Genomic DNA, 12,500 nt, shown 5'->3' on the forward strand with positions numbered 1-12,500 from the left:
CGAACAAGAGCCATGGAACGATGATGTCCCATTAGACACCTGGCGCGAGTTCATGTTGGGTACCCTCGTTCCAATACGTTATAAAAGAGTATGCATTCGTCCACCTTGAATATTATTCATGTTCTGGTTAAAAAAGGCCCTAATGATTTATGCTATACAACGTTTGACATGTTTGAACGAACGTAAATATATTTTTTCCCCCTCGTTCATGACGAGAAGTCCGGCTGGCTTAGATCATGTGCTAACAAGACGGAGATTTTTGGACATAAATGATGAGCTTTTTTGAACAAAACTACATTCGTTATGGACCTGTGATACCTGGAAGTGACATCTGATGAAGAGAATCAAAGGTAATGGATTATTTACATAGTATTTTAGATCTCCCCAACATGACGTCTAGTCTGTATCGCAACGCGTATTTTTCTGGGCGCAGTGCTCAGATTATTGCAAAGTGTGATTTCCCAGTAAGGTTATTTTTAAATCTGGCAAGTTGATTGCGTTCAAGAGATGTAAATCTATAATTCTTTAAATGACAATATAATATTTTACCAATGTTTTCTAATTTTAATTATTTAATTTGTGACGCTGACTTGACTGCCGGTTATTGGAGGGAAACGATTTCCTCAACATCAATGCCATAGTAAAACGCTGTTTTTGGATATAAATATGAACTTGATAGAACTAAAAATGCATGCATTGTCTAACATAATGTCCTAGGAGTTTCATCTGATGGAGATTGTAAAAGGTTAGTGCATCATTTTAGCTGGTTTTATGGTTTTGGTGACCCTGTCTTTGAATTGACCCTTGTAAATGTACTGTCCTAACATACTCTAAATTTATGCTTTCGCCGTAAAACCTTTTTGAAATCGTAAAACGTGGTTAGATTAAGGAGATGTTTATCTTTCAAAGGGTGTAAAATAGTTGTATGTTTGAAAAATTTGAATTTTGACATTTATTTGGATTCAAATTTGCCGCTCTTGAAATGCACCTGCTGTTGATGGAGTGCACCACGGGTGGCACGCTAGCGTCCCACCTAGCCCATAGAGGTTAAAGTACAAAAGGGAAAATAAATAAGCATAAATATGGGTTGTATTTACAATGGTGTTTGTTCTTCACTGGTTGACCTTTTCTTGTGGCAACAGGTCACAAATCTTGCTGCTGTGATGGTGCAATGTGGTATTTCACTCAGTAGATATGGGAGTTTATCAAAATTGGGTTTGTTTTTGAAATCTTTGTGGATCTGTGTAATCTGAGGGAAATATGTGTCTCTAATATGGTCATACATTGGGCAGGAGGTTAGGAAGTGCAGCTCAGTTTCCACCTCATTTTGTGGGCAGTGTTGCACATAGCCTGTCTTCTCTTGAGAGCCAGGCTTCTCTTGTCTCTGACAGTAAATGAAGGTCAGTGTGACAGAGCCTGTCTTCTCTTGTCTCTGACAGTAAATGAAGGTCAGTGTGACAGAGCCTGTCTTCTCTTGTCTCTGACAGTAAATGAAGGTCAGTGTGACAGAGCCTGTCTTCTCTTGTCTCTGACAGTAAATGAAGGTCAGTGTGACAGAGCCCCAGTAGTTATCCAGTTAACACCTTGTATTTAATGTGTATGGACTGTGATGAGGGGAAGTTATTGAGGACAGACTGAGAGAGAGTAGGAATTGACTGTCACAGCATCATGCTGCCTTTGTCAGGTTTATCAGTGGTTTGATGTAAAGCAGCCCAGTATACTCACCTCCTATGACAACTTCCTCTTATTCTTATTCTTTTCCTTTTCTAAAATATTTGTTTCTCCTCTTTCTCCCCCTCCTCCACCTCTTTCCCCCTCCTCCACCTCCACCTCCTCCACCTCCTTCCTCTTCTTATTCCTCCTCATCCTCCTCCTCCTCCTCCTACTTCCTCCTCCCCCCTCCTTCTGCCACTCCTCCCTCCTCCTCCTCCCTCTTCTTATTCCTCCTCCTCCCCCTCCTTCTGCCCCTCCTCCCTCATCTCCTCCTGCCCCTCACCTCCTCCCTCCTCCTCCTCCTCAGTTCCAGAAACAAGGGAAGGATGTGGAGAAGGTCAAACAGAGGCTGGCTGAGATCGCCAATTACGTGGACAAGGTAACGAGCAAATCAATATCTAGCCTGCGTCCCAAATTATACTCTGTGCACTACTTATGAACAAGGCCCATAGGGGTAAGGGAGTCATTTGACCAGGGCCCATAGGGATGAGGGAGTCCTTTGGGATGCTGACCCAGTCAGATATGAGCTGAGGCCAGATGAAACATCAAATGGGTCTCTCTCAGCCTGTTATGATTGAATTATGAACGGATGATTGATTCTATAAGTCCACTGAGAACTGGTGTGGAGCTGACATCAATATGGAACGTAATATGATATAGATGAGGGTTTGAATACGATCAACCATTTATCATTACTGTTGTAGAGTCAACGACAGATCTTATTAAAAGGTTTGAAGGTTTTTAAATGAGGAATTTAGAAGGTTTGCTTGGGTACATTCCAGTCACTAGGATACCTCTTCCTCTCTCATTGATTTCTCTCTCTATCTCTCTCTCTCTCTCTTTATTCCTCCCTCCCTCCCCGTCCGTCCATCCATCCCTCCTCCTCTCTCTCCCTTCCCCATCCCTCCTCCTCTCTCTCCCTTCCCCATCCCTCCCTCCCCCACTCTTTCCCTCATCCCCTCTCTCCCTCCCTCATCCCCTCCCTCCCTCCCTCCCTCCCCCATCCCTCCCCCTCTCTCTCCCTTCCCCATCCCTCCCCCTCTCTTTCCCTCATCCCCTCTCTCTCTCCCTCCCTCCCTCCCTCCCCCCATCCACCCCCTCTCTCTCCCTTCCCCATCCCTCCCTCCCCCTCTTTTCCCTTCCCCCTCTCTCACCCCCTCTCTCTCCCTCAGTTTTACCGTGCCCTGAACATCCGTGTAGCTCTGGTGGGGTTGGAGGTGTGGAGCGACCAGGATAGGTGTCCCATCACCCAGGATCCCTTCACCACCCTGCATGAGTTCCTAGACTGGAGGAAACTCAAACTGCTGCCCAACAGGCCCCACGATAATGCACAGCTAGTCAGGTAACTACTACTATACTAGTACTGTACTACTACTATACTACTACTACTATTATACTACTACTATACTAATACAACTGTACTACTACTATACTAGTACTGTACTACTACTATACTAGTACTGTACTACAACTATACTACTACTACTATTATACTAATACAACTGTATCACTACTATACTAGTACTGTACTACTACTATACTACTACTACTATTATACTACTACTATACTAATACAACTGTATCACTACTATACTAGTACTATACTACTACTACTACACTACTACTACTATTATACTACTACTATACTAATACAACTGTACTACTGCTATACTACTACTATACTACTACTGTTATACTACTACTACTACTACTACTACTACTATACTACCCCCCACTACTATACTAGATATATACTACTACTATACTACTACCGCTATACTACTACTATAGTATTACTGTACTACTACTACACTACTGCTATACTACCACTATACTACTATTATACTACTACTATACTAATACAACTGTACTACTACTCTACTACCACTACACTACTACTAAATGACTACTATACTACTTCTACTATACTGCTGCTATACTATTACTGTACTACTACTACACTACTACACTACTACTACTACTGTGCTACTATACTACTACTGAGGATAATAGCAGAATATATTGCCACTCCTATATTGCCACATCTTCAATTTAATCCTACTAGAGAGCGTGTTCCCTCAGGCCTGGAGGGAAGCTAAAGTCATTCCACTACCTAAGACTAGTAAAGACCCATTTACTGGCTCAAATAGCCGACCAATCAGCCTCTTACCAACCCTTAGTAAACTTCTGGAAAGAATTGTGTTTGACCAGATACAATGCTATTTTACAGTAAACAAATTGACAACAGAATTTCAGCACGCTTGTAGGGAAGGACATTCAACAAGCACAGGACTTACACAAATAACTGATGATTGGCTGAGAGAAATTGATGATAAAATGATTGTGGCGGCCTGTCTTGTTAGACTTCAGTGCAGCTTTTGACATTATTGATCATAGTCTGCTGCTGGAAAAACGTATGTGTTATGGCTTTACACCCCCTGCTATAATGTGGATAAAGAGTTACCTGTCTAACAGAACACAGAGGTTGGTCTCTCAAATATAATCCAATTAGAATCAGGAATTCCCCAGGGTAGCTGTTTAGGCCCCTTGCTTTTTTCAATTTTTACTAACGACATGCCACTGACTTTGAGTAAAGCCAGAGTTTATATGTATGCGGATGACTCAACACTATACATGTCAGCTACTACAGCAACAGTAATGTCTGCAACACTCAACAAAGAGCTGCAGTTTGTTTCAGAGTAGGTGGCAAGGAATAAGTTAGCCCTAAATATTTCTAAAACTAAAAGCATTGTATTTTGAACAAAACACTCACTAAACCCTAAACCTTCAACTAAATCTTGTAATAAATGATGTGGAAATTGAGCAAGTTGAGATGACTAAACTGCTTGGAGTAACCCTGGATTGTAAACTGTCATGGTCAAAACATATTGATGCAGTAGTAACTAAGATTGGGAGAAGTCTGTCTATAATAAAGCGATGCTCTGCCTTCTTAACAACACTATCAACAAGGCAGGTCCTACAGGCCCTAGTTTTGTCGCACCTGTTCAGTCGTGTGGTCAGGTGCCACAAAAAAAGGACTTAGGGAAATTGCAATTGTCTCAGAACAGGGCAGCACGGCTGGCTCTTGGATGTACACAGAGAGCTAATATTAATAATATGCATGTCAATCTCTCCTGGCTGAAAGTGGAGGAGAGATTGACTTCATCACTACTTTTATTTGTGAGAGGTATTGACATGTTGAATGCACCGAGCTGTCTGTCTAAACTACTGGCACACAGCTCGGACATGCATACCCCACAAGACATGCCACCAGAGGTCTCTTCACAGTCCCCAAGTCCAGAACAGACTATGGAAAAAACACCTTATGGAACAGCGGGGACTGTGAAGCAACACAAACATTGGCACACACACACACACACACACACACACACACACACACACACACACACACACGATAACATACGCACTATACATACACATGGATTTAGTAGTGTAGATATGTGGTAGTGGTGGATTAGGGGCCTGAGGGCACACAGTGTGTTGTGAAATCTGTAAATGTATTGTAATGTTTTTAAAATTGTATAAACTGCCTTCATTTTGCTGGACCCCAGGAAGAGTAGCTGCTGCTTTGGCAAATACAAATACTACTCTACTATATACTACTACTGTACTAATGATGTACTACTGTACAACTACTGTACTACTATACTACTACTGCACTACTACTGTACTATTATATTACTACTATATTGCTACTGTACTACTACTGTACTACTAATGTACTAGTATACTACTACTCTACTACTACTGTACTACTATTGTAATAATACTGTACTACTGCTATACTATCACTGTACTACTACTGGACTACTAGTATACTACTATATTAATACTATACTACTACTATACTACTTCTATACTACTACTACTGCTATACTCTGCCACTACTATACTACTACTGTTTTACTATACTACTACTATACACAGTTAGTTGGGTAGCTATTTTACCCAGCCATTACCGCAGCCTATCCATTAGGGCTGGGGTTACCGTAATTTCCGGAATATAAGCCGAAACTTCTTTCCCACGCTTTGAACCTCGCGGCTTAAACAATGATGCGGCTAATATATGGATTTTTCCCGCTTTCAGATTTTTTTGAAAGGAGATGACTTCAGTGGTTTCAGTGCACAGGAGGAGGAAGATAGTGACCAATGACTTTCTTGGTAGGCTACTGTTCACTGCTAATTTTTTATTTTTTGTTACAAGCCGTGTTTCGTTAAAGCCTATTTATTTTTGTTACAAGCCGTGTTTCGTTAAAGCCTATTTATTTTTGTTACAAGCCGTGTTTCGTTAAAGCCTATTTATTTTTGTTACAAGCCGTGTTTCGTTAAAGCCTATTTATTTTTGTTACAAGCCGTGTTTCGTTAAAGCCTATTTATTTTTGTTACAAGCCGTGTTTCGTTAAAGCCTATTTATTTTTGTTACAAGCCCTGTTTCATTAAAGCCTATTTATTTTTGTTACAAGCCGTGTTTCGTTAAAGCCTGTGTAAAGTTCATTTGTTTCAATGTACCGGTAGGCACCTGCGGCTTATAGACATGTGTGGTTTATTTATGTTCAAAATAATATATATTTTTTAATTCAGTGGGTGCGGCTTATATTCAGGTGCGCTTAATAGTCTGGAAATTACGGTAATTCCATTTCAGAAAGTAGACTTGACCCAAACCCACAGAAATATAATCAGTTTTACTGCATGTCTATGGTCAAACCCTTTCCACTCAACCTCACATCCAGAGAGAGATACTGTACATGTTAGTTGTTGCTCTCTCCTGCTTCTGTTGTTCTACTGTTGTTCTACTGTTGTTCTACTGGTGTTCTACTGTTGTTCTCATGTTGTTCTACTGGTGTTCTACTGTTGTTCTACTGTTGTTCTCATGTTGTTCTAGTGTTGTTCTACTGTTGTTCTCATGTTGTTCTAGTGTTGTTCTAGTGTTGTTCTCATGTTGTTCTACTGTTTTCCAATGTTGTTCTACTGTTGTTCTACTGGTGTTCTAGTGTTGTTCTACTGTTGTTCTCATGTTGTTCTACTGTTTTCCAATGTTGTTCTACTGTTGTTCTACTGGTGTTCTAGTGTTCTTCTAGTGTTGTTCTCATGTTGTTCTAGTGTTGTTCTCGTGTTGTTCTCGTGTTGTTCTCGTGTTGTTCTAGTGTTGTTCTAGTGTTGTTCAAGTGGTGTTCTACTGTTCTAGTGTTGTTCAAGTGGTGTTCTACTGGTGATCTACTGTTCTAGTGGTGTTCTACTGTTCTAGTGTTGTTCTACTGGTGTTCTACTGGTGATCTACTGTTCTAGTGGTGTTCTACTGTTCTAGTGTTGTTCTACTGGTGTTCTAGTGTTGTTCTCATGTTGTCCTACTGGTGTTCTACTGGTGTTCTACTGTTCTAGTGGTGTTCTACTGTTGTTCTAGTGGTGTTCTCATGTTGTTCTACTGTTGTTCTACTGGTGTTCTCATGTTGTTCTGCTGGTGTTCTACTGGTGTTCTCATGTTGTTCTACTGGTGTTGTTTCTCTCCACAGCGGGGTGTTCTTCCAGGGTACCACCATTGGCATGGCACCCATCATGAGCATGTGTACAGCAGAGCAGTCTGGGGGCATCGTCATGGTGAGAGGCTCTGTTCCTGTTCTGACTGACTGACTCAGCAGGTTTACAACGTGTGTGTGTGTGTGTGTGTGTGTGTGTGTGTGTGTGTGTGTGTGTGTGTGTGTGTGTGTGTGTGGTGTGTGTGTGTGCGTGTGCATACGTATGTGTGTCAAACAAGGACAGCGTCTGAGGGTATTGAACCCTTTATGTGAAGGACCAGATCCACTTGACTGTACTGTGCTCTTTGCCACATATAGTTTAACTATGTAGGAAACCCTGCTGTTACTGACTGAGTTTACCCTCCCACGCTCCTTCCCCTCCTCCCTCCTCCCTCCCTCCCCTCCCTCCCTCCCTCCTTCTCTTGTTCTCCACCTCCCTCGTTGTTGGATTCTTGGCTCCCTCTCTCCATCCCGGCTGACATAATGCTCTCATGTGTGTCGGTCTGAGCCAGGGGACTGTAGAGGGGGTGAGCTGAGGATTTGAAGTACTGATATTAAGAAATGAGTCCCAAATGGCACCCTATTCTCTATGTAGTGCATAACTTTTGATAGGGCTCTGGTTAAAAAAAAAGGTGTGCACTACATGGGGAATAGGGTGCCATTTGGGACGTATCCGAGCTGTTATTTACATCAGGATAACACACTTTAATGAGCCTGTTCAACGCAGGCCACGTCAACGTCAACTCAAGTGGTTATGTCATGACGCAGTACACGCCATCTTGTCCTAATAAATCAGGAGACGTATTGATTACACAAGTCGAGACCTTTTGTGTTTTAATGAGGCACAACAAACGTGGCAACATCAAATCAAATGTTATTTGTCATTTACCGTGAAATGCATTCAAGGCCTTAACCAACAATACAGTTTTAAGAAAAATAAGAGTTAAGAAAATATTTACTAAATTAACTAAAGTGAAAGAATGAAAAAGTAACAATAAAATAACAATAACGAGGCTATATACAGGGGGTACCGGTACCGAGTCAGTGTGCTGGGGTACAGGTTAGTCCAGGTAATTGAGGTAATATTGGCTCTGTATTACAGCTGGAATCCTATTGGCTCTGTATTACAACTGGAATCCTATTGGCTCTGTATTACAGCTGGATCCTATTGGCTCTGTATTACAACTGGAATCCTATTGGCTCTGTATTACAGCTGGATCCTATTGGCTCTGTATTACAGCTGGATTCTATTGGCTCTGTATTATCCTATTGGCTCTGTATTACAACTGGAATCCTATTGGCTCTGTATTACAACTGGAATCCTATTGGCTCTGTATTACAGCTGGATCCTATTGGCTCTGTATTACAGCTGGAATCCTATTGGCTCTGTATTACAGCTGGAATCCTATTGGCTCTGTATTACAACTGGAATCCTATTGGCTCTGTATTACAGCTGGATGCTAGTGGCTCTGTATTACAGCTGGATCCTATTGGCTCTGTATTACAGCTGGATGCTAGTGTGGTGCAGAGCTAGTGCCATGCGACAGCACCATGTGACAGCACCATGCGACAGCACCATGCGACAGCACCATGCGACAGCATCCAGTCTGGTGTTTATTTCTGTCCCCTGTGTTCTGTTCTGGACCACAGAGTGGAGGAGGATAAATAACTTGGAAAAGCCTCTGCTAGACCCAACTAGATTGTTTATTACGTCTTGACTTTTTCTAAAGTAATTAAGTCTTGCTTGACAGATTTTCCCCCTTTATATGTGCCAATCTCAAATTATAATAAAAAACAATGAAGGTAAAAACATACATTTGCCTTCATTGTTTTTCATTGTTTTGTTTTTTTTTTACAAATTTTTGCTCGACATTCAGGTGCAGAGAATTTGATTACGTAAGGCTATTTTGAGATTAATTTGAATGAAATTATTATATATATATATTACATTTAGGCCTAGAAAACACAATCTCTTTAGCATTTCCCTGTCTGTGCTGGAATGGAGATTTTGGTTGGTTGGTTGGATGGTTGGATGGTTGATTGGTTGTTTGGTTGATTGATTGTTCTTGTTTTTCAGGATCATTCGGACAACCCCCTGGGAGCAGCGGTTACTCTGGCCCACGAACTTGGACACAACTTTGGAATGAACCATGACACCCCAGAGCGGGGGTGTGGCTGCAGGGTGACGGTGGACCGAGGAGGCTGCATCATGACCCCCTCTACAGGGTAAGTTGGAACAGTCCAACATTGCCCCCTCTACAGGGTGAGTTGGAACAGTCCAATATGGCCCCATCCACAAGTTGGAACAGTCCAATATGGCCCCCTCTACAGGGTTAGTTGGAACAGTCCAATATGACCCCCTCCACAGGGTGAGTTGGAACAGTCCAATATAACACCCTCCACAAGTTGGAACAGTCCAATATGGCCCCCTCCACAGGGTGAGTTGGAACAGTCCAATATGACACCCTCTACAGGGTGAGTTGGAACAGTCCAATATGACACCCTCTACAGGGTTAGTTGGAACAGTCCAATATGACACCCTCTACAGGGTGAGTTGGAACAGTCCAATATGGCACCCTCCACAGGGTGAGTCTCTCTCTCTCTCTCTCAGTTAATGTCAGGTCAGACCAGAGAGTGAAGAGCAGTTCAAACACTCACAGTTCAGTTCCTTATAAACTTTAAAGGCCATGCGGCCACACACACACACACACACACACACACACACACACACACAAATCACCTTAGCGCTATTCATTAGCCCACAGCTACAATTATTTGTTTATATCTCCGGTTGCATGTTGTTCAAGGCAGGAGATCAGCAGCTATTTCAAAGCAACACACACATACACAGCTGGGTTACTAACCTAGAGGCGAGGCGAGGCGAGGCGAGGCGAGGCGTGGAGTTACATACTATCCTACTTCAGTGTCTCCCGTGGGAAAACAATGGGAAAACTCAGCTTTCAATGGGAAAGCTCAACTCCAATAGGACACACTACAGCTCAGTCCATAGAGCAGTAGACTCCAGTAGGACAGGCTACAGCTCAGTCCATAGAGCAGTAGAGTACAGTAGGACAGGCTCCAGCTCAGTCCATGGAGCAGTAGACTCCAGTAGGACAGGCTCCAGCTCAGTCCATAGAGCAGTAGACTCCAGTAGGACAGACTACAGCTCAGTCCATAGAGCAGTAGACTCCAGTAGGACAGACTAGAGCTCAGTCCATAGAGCAGTAGACTCCAGTAGACTCCAGTAGGACAGACTACAGCTCAGTCCATAGAGCAGTAGACTCCAGTAGGACAGGCTCCAGCTCAGTCCATAGAGCAGTAGACTCCAGTAGGACAGACTTCAGCTCAGTCCATAGAGCAGTAGAGTACAGTAGACTCCAGTAGGACAGGCTACAGCTCAGTCCATAGAGCAGTAGAGTACAGTAGGACAGGCTCAAGCTCAGTCCATAGAGCAGTAGACTCCAGTAGGACAGACTACAACTCAGTCCATAGAGCAGTAGACTCCGGTAGGACAGACTTCAGCTCAGTCCATAGAGCAGTAGACACCAGTAGGACAGACTACAGCTCAGTCCATAGAGCAGTAGACTCCAGTAGGGCAGACTACAGCTCAGTCCATAGAGCAGTAGACTCCAGTAGGACAGGCTACAGCTCAGTCCATAGAGCAGTAGACTCCAGTAGGAGAGACTACAGCTCAGTCCATAGAGCAGTAGACTCCAGTAGGACAGACTACAGCTCAGTCCATAGAGCAGTAGAGTACAGTAGGACAGGCTCCAGCTCAGTCCATAGAGCAGTAGACTCCAGTAGGACAGCTCCAGCTCAGTCCATAGAGCAGTAGACTCCAGTAGACTCCAGTAGGACAGGCTCCAGCTCAGTCCATAGAGCAGAAGACTCCAGTAGGACAGGCTCCAGCTCAGTCCATAGAGCAGTAGTCTCCAATAGGACAGGCTACAGCTCAGTCCATAGAGCAGTAGACTCCAGTAGACTCCAGTAGGACAGGCTCCAGCTCAGTCCATAGAGCAGTAGACTCCAGTAGACTCCAGTAGGACAGGCTACAGCTCAGTCCATAGAGCAGTAGACTCCAGTAGACTACAGTAGGGCAGACTACAGCTCAGCCCATAGAGCAGTAGACTCCAGTAGGACAGGCTAGAGCTCAGTCCATAGAGGAGTTGACTCCAGTAGAACAGGCTCCAGCTCAGTCCATAGAGCAGTAGACTCCAGTAGACTCCAGTAGGACAGGCTACAGCTCAGTCCATAGAGCAGTAGACTCCAGTAGACTACAGTAGGGCAGACTACAGCTCAGCCCATAGAGCAGTAGACTCCAGTAGGACAGGCTAGAGCTCAGTCCATAGAGGAGTTGACTCCAGTAGAACAGGCTCCAGCTCAGTCCATAGAGCAGTAGACTCCAGTAGACTCCAGTAGGACAGGCTCCAGCTCAGTCCATAGAGCAGTAGACTTCAGTAGACTCCAGTAGGACAGGCTACAGCTCAGTCCATAGAGCAGTAGACTCCAGTAGACTACAGTAGGGCAGACTAGAGCTCAGTCCATAGAGCAGTAGACTCCAGTAGACTACAGTAGGGCAGACTACAGCTCAGTCCATAGAGCAGTAGAGTACAGTAGGACAGGCTACAGCTCAGTCCATAGAGCAGTAGAGTACAGTAGGACAGGCTACAGCTCAGTCCATAGAGCAGTAGACTCCAGTAGGACTGGCTACAGCTCAGTCCATAGAGCAGTAGACTCCAGTAGGACAGGCTACAGCTCAGTCCATAGAGCAGTAGACTCCAGTAGGACAGACTTCAGCTCAGTCCATAGAGTAGTAGACTCCAGTAGGAGAGACTACAGCTCAGTCCAAAAGAGCAGTAGACTCCAGTAGGACAGACTTCAGCTCAGTCCATAGAGCAGTAGACTCCAGTAGGACAGACTTCAGCTCAGTCCATAGAGCAGTAGACTCCAGTAGGACAGACTACAGCTCAGTCCATAGAGCTGTAGACTCCAGTAGGACAGGCTGCAGCTCAGTCCATAGAGCAGTAGACTCCAGTAGGACAGACAACAGCTCAGTCCATAGAGCAGTAGAGTACAGTAGGACAGACTTCAGCTCAGTCCATAGAGCAGTAGACTCCAGTAGGACAGACTTCAGCTCAGTCCATAGAGCAGTAGACTCCAGTAGGACAGACTACAGCTCAGTTCATAGAGCAGTAGACTCCAGTAGGACAGACTACAGCTCAGTCCATAGAGCAGTAGACTCCAGTAGGACAG

The 12,500-nt window shown here is 43.8% G+C and overlaps 1 protein-coding gene across 1 annotated transcript in view; it reads left to right on the forward strand.

Annotated features, from left to right (window-relative positions):
* Positions 1–12,500, forward strand: part of LOC106577343 (disintegrin and metalloproteinase domain-containing protein 12) — a 207,367-nt gene that overhangs the window by 134,653 nt on the left and 60,214 nt on the right. Inside the window, exons 8-11 of the mRNA XM_045701159.1 lie at positions 2,021–2,092; positions 2,886–3,055; positions 7,245–7,329; positions 9,325–9,473. Coding sequence (XP_045557115.1) covers positions 2,021–2,092; positions 2,886–3,055; positions 7,245–7,329; positions 9,325–9,473 — 476 coding nt within the window. The remainder of the gene's footprint in view (positions 1–2,020; positions 2,093–2,885; positions 3,056–7,244; positions 7,330–9,324; positions 9,474–12,500) is intronic.

The sequence above is a fragment of the Salmo salar genome, chromosome ssa18 (genome assembly GCF_905237065.1).
Source record: "Salmo salar chromosome ssa18, Ssal_v3.1, whole genome shotgun sequence".
Classification (NCBI taxonomy): Eukaryota; Metazoa; Chordata; class Actinopteri; order Salmoniformes; family Salmonidae; genus Salmo; species Salmo salar.